This window comes from Malania oleifera, chromosome 2 (assembly GCF_029873635.1).
Source record: "Malania oleifera isolate guangnan ecotype guangnan chromosome 2, ASM2987363v1, whole genome shotgun sequence".
NCBI classification, from domain to species: domain Eukaryota; kingdom Viridiplantae; phylum Streptophyta; class Magnoliopsida; order Santalales; family Ximeniaceae; genus Malania; species Malania oleifera.
The window spans coordinates 133,474,813-133,484,366 of record NC_080418.1 but is presented as its reverse complement, the minus strand read 5'-3'; the positions used below and the strand labels follow the sequence as shown (position 1 = coordinate 133,484,366).

At 36.1% G+C, this 9,554-nt stretch overlaps 2 protein-coding genes across 2 annotated transcripts; one reads left to right on the top strand and one right to left on the bottom strand.

The window, feature by feature from the left end:
* Positions 1 to 3,381: 3,381 nt before the first annotated feature.
* LOC131148638 (B-box domain protein 30-like) lies at positions 3,382 to 4,169 on the top strand. Its single transcript, XM_058098482.1, has one exon. The coding sequence runs from the start codon at positions 3,518 to 3,520 to the stop codon at positions 3,950 to 3,952; it is 435 nt and encodes a 144-aa protein (XP_057954465.1). The 5' UTR covers positions 3,382 to 3,517; the 3' UTR covers positions 3,953 to 4,169.
* Positions 4,170 to 4,964: 795 nt separating this feature from the next.
* LOC131148391 (uncharacterized mitochondrial protein AtMg00810-like) lies at positions 4,965 to 5,558 on the bottom strand. Its single transcript, XM_058098099.1, has one exon. The coding sequence runs from the start codon at positions 5,556 to 5,558 to the stop codon at positions 4,965 to 4,967; it is 594 nt and encodes a 197-aa protein (XP_057954082.1).
* Between the last annotated feature and the right edge of the window lie 3,996 nt (positions 5,559 to 9,554).

Here is a 9,554-nt window from a genome sequence, read left to right as displayed (position 1 = left end):
AAGTCATGTGACCCGATTTAATGTATTTAGCCTTAAAGAATCGGGTCCAAATATTATCTCCCATCACCAGTCTCCAAGCAAACTTCATGTGAAAAGATCTCTGAACGTCATTAAGGACCCTTACACTAACACCTCCTTCATATAGGAGTTTACAAACTTTTGACCAAGCACACCATTTCATTTTGCCCTACCATTACTCTCCCCCCAGAGAAAATAAGAGAGAATGAAGTTAATATTTCTGATCACCACCAATGGAATTGAGAGAACCACTAGAGTATGTGTTGCCATGCATGATAAACACATGCCGAATAAGGATGAAACGACCTCCTTGAGACAACAACCTCATCTTCCAACCTTATTTTGAATTTTTGAGACAAACGGATCAAGCATTCTAACCATAAGGCGACCATAAATCAAAGGAGCCCCAAGGTACGTCGTTGGAAAATTCCTTCCGCAAAACCCGTCAATCATAAAGGCCCTCTTCTTCTAGAAATGTTGATCTTGTTGGACAAAAAGAGAGCTGGTTTCTCCTTATTGATTAATTGGTTAGACCAACTTTCATACAAATCCAACGTTTTCAAAAGCATCTTCAAGGATCTCTTTTCTCCGTTAGCAAAAACAAGCAAGTAATCCACATATAATAAATGCGAGATTAAAGGAGCTCCCCTCGGAAGATAAAAAATTTCCAATCCTGCCTTCCTTAAAAATTTTTTTTTTTTTAATAATCTAGAAAGAATTTTTTCCATAAAAAAAAAAAATATATATATATATATAGATAGATAGAAGATCACCTTATTGAAGGCCCCGTTGAGACTTGAAAAAACCCCTATACATTCATCATGATCATAAAAAACCATGGGGTCTTAACACATTCTGCTATTAAGTTACAAACAAGACTAAAGAGGCCAAAATCCTCCAAGACCCAAATAAAAAATTTCCAGTTAACCCAATCATAAGCCTTTGTCATATCCACTTTTAAAACTATATTTCCCCCTTTACTCTTTTCTATTGATTGAGTGAAACATTTCCTGTGTCAGAGTAATATTTTCAAAAATACTTCTACCAGGGAGGAAAACTCCTTGCTCTGGAGAGATATATTATTCAGGCAGTGCGTCAATTGGTCTACAATAATTTTTGAAAAAATTTATCTGCGACAGAACACAGGCTAATTGGTCTAAATTTTTCAAAACTTCTTGAATCCTTCACCTTAGGGATAAGAACAAAATACGAAGCCATGAAAATTTTGGGTAGAGGCGCTCCACTTAAGAATTATTTGGCAGCTTCCAGCAAATTCTCTTTAACAAAGTCCCAACAAGATTTGTAAAATCCTAATCCAAAACTATCAAGACCCGAACTACTATCTTTTGGGATATAATTTAGAGTTGTTTTCAGCTCAATTTCTGAAAAATCTTTGACCAAATACTCATTTTCTTTATCTGATATCTCCCTAGAGATAAGATGGCTCAAATAAGGTAATGCTCTAGTAGACTATTCTGAGAAGATGACTCAAATCCGATAATTCTTTTAGGTGTTAGGGAAGGAAGAATAAGTGAGTTTTTTTTTTTTTTTTCATCGTTTGCTTTCTTTCAAACAAACTTTATATTCCATTGTTTAATATATTTTCATTGAATGAAAAAGTTTGATGGAAGGAATACATCAGCCTTCCCAAAAGACCTCATTTTTTCTCCTAAAATAAAGGTTGTAGAAATCTTATATATGGTTGGCACTCTAGCTAGTTCCATAAGGAAACATTAATACCCTATATTAAGTTTGCTTTCTTTTCCTTCATCTTTTTTCTTTCTAGGTGCAGGATGTTGGGAGAGGCAGCTAGCATATCTATCCTAATACATTAGGTTTTGTAGACTACCATCATAAATTCATATGGTAGTATTAAAGGATGTGTTTATTTTGGTGGCTTGATTCAATTATATTAAATTAGGCATTTTTAGCCTTTTCTTTTAAAATATATTTTTATTTTTGAATAATCAGCACGTCTTAAGACAATCCAAACATAAAATTTGAATATCTAGTTCAAGCCAATACTATCTATTTTAATCCAGTCCATAAAACAAAACAACACTAACACACGCACACACAAAAAACGAAAAAACAAAAAAAAACTCTCTTAACCCTTCATTCAGGACAAATAAACAAAGCATTGGGCAAGCACTAATCCCCTTCTATATTTTCCCATTGAAAACTCTACAAATATTTTAATCTTTTTATTAAAAAAACTTCAAATGACTCAAAATCACTTTTAAAATCTAACACTGATTGTGCAATTTTATATTCAAAAAACATATATTTAACTTCCCTGGCTGGTGACAAGAGTCAGAAGAAGGTGTAATGACCACAAACAATGGCCCTCCAACCATCAGCCTTGACCTAAAGTATAATAATAATGTCTCTGTACCCTCTGCATATTGGGATATTTGGATACACACCTGGCAAGCTAGCTGCACTGGGTGGTGCATAAGAGCTTGTGGCTATCTGCCAAGTCTCAACCACACATGTGGACTAACACACCAACACTAGACCAGTTCTCCCTTTCTTATTTCTCCACGTACCATTCATGAGAACTGGGCATCCAGCTATGGGTGCCAGAGAAGTCAAATCACTTCTCAGCCCTTCTTCCAGCTGCCCAACACACGGAAACTCTCTCTCTCTCTCTCTCTCTCTGAGAGGAGGAGAGGAGATACAGATAGCTAGGGAAGGTGGGATCCCACCATGCATACTTTAATTCTAGGCCATACAACAACCTTCTTTACAAACCCATAATTGACTTACTAACCACTCACCAAGCATCTCCCAAAGCTTGTAAAGCTTAATCAATTATGCTTATCTTTCTTTCTTTTTGGTTTTCCCTTGTCTGACCATTTTGGCCAGGGTCTCAATCCTCTGCTGCTAAATTACATATCGACCCCAACCCCCACACACCTCAAACATAAAAGAGAAAAGAAAAGGCCTGGATGAAAGAAGCTTATTCACGCTGGTGTAAAATTTATGCCTCGCGTACGAATAAAAAAGATGATTAAAAGAAAAAGTTAATAATCTTGAAAAAAATTTGAAGTATAAATGCCATTTTAGGAGACTTTTATATTTTTTAAAAAATGTAAAATCTATCTCCTGTAAGAGTTTTCAAAAAAGCTAAAAATTTGCTTATTGAAACTTGAAACAGTTGTCCCTTGTGAGATATTGGTTAAAATTTGAAAAAGAAATATGGAACGCGAGATATAATTATTATTTGTTGTGTGGTTTAGACCTAATAGAAGACTTTGATGAACCTCAGAACGTATTGAATCCAATGTTTTAAAAGGTGAGGAAGGACAAACCAAGCCCTCTACATAAATATAACACAAAAGCAAGACAATGACTGTTTGTCCTGCGATGGCATTCCTGTCAATATACTGAAGGTTTAGGGCATTTAAGCTCCATAAACTGCATGTGGAAGATTACATTCATGCCAATATATATAGGTGCATAGCTATTTTCATCCAGCTTCCTAAGCTTCTACAAGATGTGCAGAGGAAGAGAAGAGGAAGGAAGGCAGCAGAGGGAATTTGGCCAGTCTGAGATCCCTCCATCTGCAAGGGAGGCTGAGGCTGAGGCTGTTTCAGCTCATGATGGTTTCACCAACTTCGTGGGCTGTGAGCTTTGCCGTTCCCAAGCTTCGCTATACTGTGAAGCTGATGATGCATTTCTGTGCAGAAAATGCGACAAATCGGTGCATGGTGCCAATTTCCTAGCCCTCAGACATGTCAGGTGTTTCCTCTGCACCACATGCCAAAATCTCACACACCACTATCTCATAGGAACTTCAGCTGAGGTGGGTCTTCGTACACTGCTGAGTTGGGTTCACAGAACAACCCAGAAGTGTAATAATAATTCAAACCTTAAGAAGAAGAGGAAGCGTTCAAGAGTGCTGAAGAAAAGGCCTTTCCTGTTCCCTTGAGTGGCTTTGATGATCAGAGGCCTTTCATCTTTTCTTTTGTATCTCTGTAGTCTCTAATTCTATTCTCCTTATTATATTTGTATTGATTTTTCTTTCTTCACATCATTTATGATTCTGGGACTAATGTCAAGTTGGCTCTTAGTTACTTAGATGTTAGCAGGGATATATGTGATTTCTGAGAAAGGCAGAGTAATTTCAAACTAGACTTTGTTTTTCATGTACTCATCTTTTAGTTCAAATCATGAGGATTGAGCAGCTAAAATGTAAAGAAGTTTGAAGCAAAAGTAATTGTAATATTGATATATAAGAAATTGCAAGTGTATCAAATTGACATAAATAAATAAAAAAAAGAAAAAAAAGAGGAAGCCATTTCTCGGGATGATCCAGTTCTGAAAAACTTTCACCAAGAAAGTCCTTTTTTTTTTTTTACTTCTTTTTTTATTCGTTGCCGGGAATCTGGGTGGCCGGAGTCCTTCGATCGGACCCTTACCTTCTTGCCAACCTCGAGATGAACTGATTGGGCCGGCCACAGCCTCTTCAAATGGACTATAACATCCACAGATTTTTCTTGTGATTTGTAGATGAGTGGATTGGAGAATCATTCGGGTCATCAGTGATTCATCAAAGGAAGCAATACAACCAGTTGGCCAAATGAGAAACAGATATACTTGCGTGTCAAGTTTCTGATGATCAGAAAACTGAAATAGAAGGAAGAATGAATTTTTACTCAATGAATTAATTAGTTATAAAGAGGTATTTATAGTACTAAAATACAATAACAGAAAGAATATTTAATTTTTTTATCTTTTTTTACTTTCACACATACTTCTTTAGATTTTAATTCCATTTTCTCAATCCGTGAGCCTATATTCCAACACCCCTCCTCAAGATGAACATATATTAAGTATGCTCATCTTGCGAAGAGTGTGATGAAAATGAAGGAGCCTAAAGGTTTTGTGAATATATAAGCTAGCTACAATCTTGAAGGAATATGAAAAATTTTAATAATATTTTACTGCAGCTTTTCTCTAACAAGATGGTAGTCAATTTGAATGTGTTTTGTTCTCTCATGCTGAACTGGATTGGTAGCAATAGATAATGTTGATTTACTGTCTGTATGTGTTGGTTGTTGGTGACTGATATTTAAGTCTTGTAAGGCAAAAATGAGCCATTGAATTTCACATGTTGTTGTAACAAGGGCTCGATATTCTGCTTCTGCAGAAGATCTGCTAATGGTAGCCTGCTTTTCACTTTTCCATGAGATCAAATAGTTGCCCAGGAAAATGGCAAAACCTGTTACACTCCTTCTAGTATCAACACACCCTGCCCAGTCACTGTTTGAGAAGGCCTTTAGCTGCAATTTTGATGAAGAGGAGAAGAAAATACCTTGTCTAGGTGTGGCCTTTAGATATTTGAGGACTCTAATAGTTGCTTGGTAATGACTAACAACTGGTTTGACAAGGAATTGACTTAGAACTTGAACTGAATATGCAAGATTAGGTCTAGTGATTGTTAGGTACAATAATCTTCCAATCATCCTTCTATAAGCTGAAGGATCTTCATAGAGAGTAGAATTTGTTGTTGTAAGTTTAAGATTTGAATCCATTGGAAATGCAGCAAGTTTAGCACCAAGAATTATAGTGTCTTGAAGTATATCTAAGGCATACTTTCTTTGACAGATTGATATGCCCCTTTTAGATCTTGCCACTTCCAAGCCAAGAAAATATTTGAGTTCCCCCAAATCTTTAATTGTGAACTTATCATGTAGGAAATTTTTGAGCAAGTCAATCTCTAGTTAATTGTCACTAGCTGGTAAAATATCATCAATATATACTAGGAGTACTATAAAAGAGGATTTAGGTTTCTTAATGAACAAAAACCAATATGAATTTCCTTGAGTAAAACTATACCCCTTTTCGAGCGTTGTCACTTTCCTTATGGGCCTTGCGCTCGTGGCAACAACGGGTACCTATTAGAGCACTCATTGAGATTGAGTCGTTACGTATCGTCGTCCCTCAATTCAGCAAGCCCTCAGGCAGAGAGTCTTACTTCACCACAATCATTCATAAGCGAGAGTTCCCGAGGATCGGGGGTAACTACCCTTTTGCTCTGATACCAAACTATAACGACTTGCTTAGATATTCATATAATAAAAGAAGAATAAATAAAATAGTCAACCCAAACCTGTGGGTAGCGGGGACACCTGTCATACATAGCGGAATCTAGGCATCAGTAAATGTAAATCACATTCATCAACCAATAATTACATAATATCAGAGTCTACTATATTCCCAAAGATATTGTATTTATATATATACAATCTCCAAAATATAAAAATAAACCTAGGATCTTATAACAAAATCTCCTGATCCTAGATCAGAACTTACCCTTTTAATAGGGAAGCTCAACTCACTCAGCGGCGGCCCTGACCCGCCGGTCTCTCCGAGTTTCCTGAAATAGTTTAAACTTAGGGTGAAACACTTCTTAGTAAGGTTAAATAAATTAAAATCAATTGTGTGGCAACATGAATATTTATGCTGTAATATATATACCGTACATTTCACATAACATAAAGCATAAATTGTAATATGGTTAGATAAATATATAATTTCATACTTCCAAGTAATCATACTAATCATGTATTATCTGATATAATCTATAATACTGAAAACTACCTAGGATGAATAGTTAGCTGATGTCATGTATTACCCCCCATGATGGGTTGTGCAGCCCGAAGGCGGGACCCAACAATGACTGGTCGACCATTGCCGAGTTAAAAATGTCTGTAAGTACGATGGGCCCGCCACACCTTGGTCCAGACTGCCAAGTGGATGTCTACACTCTACACTGAAAGCCACATCGACTATCCATCTCCCATCCCCTCGTGGGGTGGTTAGCATCAATCTAATCATAGATATTTGATCTATAAGTTATGGTACTGTGCTCCTGAAACTGAATTAAACTAACATCCGAGTTTTGATAACATATAGTACATAATCATATACTGTTTATCATAAATCAAATAATAACATGTTTTGAATATTATATTAACATAATAATTATGGCCTCGCGCCGAAAAACGTGAATAAATGCGGCCTTGCGCTGAATAACATGAATAATTGTGGCCTTGCGTCGATCATCAATTACAGCCTTGCACCGAATATATCATATATTCTGAAATCATAATTTACTGTGGTTATCATGTTATTCCAGAAAATATTTGTGAACATGCTTGATCTTGTAAATCTAACTTAACATGGTATAATATATATATAAAATAATATTCATGCCGCACGAATTGAATGAAACCGTATATTCCGTTCTAAAATCGTATAATTGTAGTATTTTCCCAAACTTACATTTTCTCAATTATACTCATATATAATCACATGTTTTCTGAAAATTATTCTACTATTAAATGGAAAGTAACTGTTTTAATTTATCCTCTTACTTGGCAACTAAAAAGCCCCTCTATAATACTGGTCTTACACCCGTAAGAAACCCTAAGAAGTACCCTGAAAATGATAATTCTCATAACTAAACTTTAGTATTTATTCGAATACATCATTTCCTTCAACTGTAGAAAGACCAAATTTTATTTAAAAAGACTTATCTCAACTCAGGGATGAATTTCAACGGAGTTCCACACACGATCCGCTCCGGCAGATATGTAGAGAACTTCTTCTGAAGTGTCATGGTGGCTTCAAATCCTCGAATCGGCAAAAATCCGGCCCGAAATAGAAGAGAGAAATGTGGAGAACCGAAGGGAGGAGAGAGAGAGTGTTCTGCACCGAAAATTATGCTTAAAAATGAAGTTCAGACTATTTATACACTGGCCTTCGTCGATGAGCCACGTCACCTCGTCGATGAGGTCAAGAAGGCTCCTCGTCAACGAACTCTTCCCTTCGTCGAGGAAATTCAGAGTTGCCCAAAAACCCCTTTAGGTATCTTCTCGTCAATGAAGCTCACCCTCGTCGATGAGACCCTTTGTTATCCTCGGTTATTACTCCCAAAGTGCAATGTCATCGACGAACGCGAACGAAGTCTGCTGCCTCCTTCTATTTCTGTTTCCATTTCTCTCCTTCTTTATTATTTAACTACCATTATTATTCGGGTCTTTTCAAAAACCATAACCAAGTAGAGTAGTGGATAGTTTTGCAAACCATTGTCTAGAGGCCTGTTTTAAACCATAAAGGCTTTTGAGAAGTTTGCAAACTTTTTATTCTCCTTTGACAGTCAATCCAGGGGGCAATTCCATATAAACTTCTTCATGTAAGTCACTGTGCCAAAAAGCATTATTTACATCTAGTTGGTGAATATGCCAATTTTTAATTGCTGCTATAGCAAGAATCAACCTTATAGATGTGATCTTGGCTATTGGAGAAAATGTATCAAAAAAATCTAAGCCTTCTTGTTGAGTGTAGCCTTTAGCCACTAATCTGGCTTTGTGCCTTTCGATAGTGCCATCTGCCTTGTATTTAATTCAAATTACCCATTTGCAGCCAATTGTTTGTTTGTTTTTTTTTAGGAAGAGTAACAAGTTCCCAAGTTTTGTTTAACTCTAAGGCATTTAACTCATTTTGCGTAGCAACTTGCCATTCAAGTATTTTGGCAGCTTGTTTGTAGGTTTTGGGTTCTTGGGAAGTTGAAATGGATGCTAGAAAGGCTCTATGAGATGTGGATAATCGATTGATAGAAAGAAAATCAGAAATAAGATAAAGAGTACCTGAATTAACATAACAACCAGCAGAAGCAAATGATGGAATTGTATTTGAAATAGTAGAAACATTACCACAATAGTAGTCCTGCAAGAAAGCTGGTCGTTGTTTAATTCTTGAAGATTTTCTTAGTTGCTATGTGTTAGGGACAGATTGGTAGGACTGAGGAATATTAGAACAACACTGAGCATTGGGAAAAGAAGATGAATGATAATGTAAAATTGAGTCATTAGAATATATATTCTGATTTGTCTAAATTAGAGAAGGAAAAGTTTGATTATTTTTGACTTGATCAAAAATGAAAGTTGAAGTAGAATTGGTTGGAGGAAACAGAAAGGAGTGTGTCTCAGAATATGAAATAGGTGGAGGAGCTTTGAAAGTAGGAAAACTCTTTTCATAGAAAACTACATTTCTTGAGATGAATATCTTGTTTGTATTGAGGTCCATCAGTTTATAACCTTTTATATCAGAGTGGCAACCTAAGAAAAGACATTTTGTGGCTCTTGGATCAAATTTATGTCTGTGATTTGTAAGTGTTGAGGCAAAACAAAGGTAACCAAAAACTTTGAGATGGGAGAGATTAGGTGCTTTGTTAAAAAGCATTTCAAATGGTGTTTTATTTTTGAGGAGGGGGGGTGGGAATTCTGTTTATAATGTGTGCAGTAGTTAACACACAATCACTCCAAAAAGTTAGGGGTACATTTGATTGAAACATTAAGGCTCTGGCAGTGTTTAACAAAGGTTGATGCTTCCTTTCCACAATTCCATTTTGTTGTGGAGTTTCCACACAACTCCTTTGATATATGATGCCATGATCATTATAGAATTGGGTTAAAGAAAATTCTGGTCCATTATCTGAGCTTAATGTTTTGATAAAAACATTA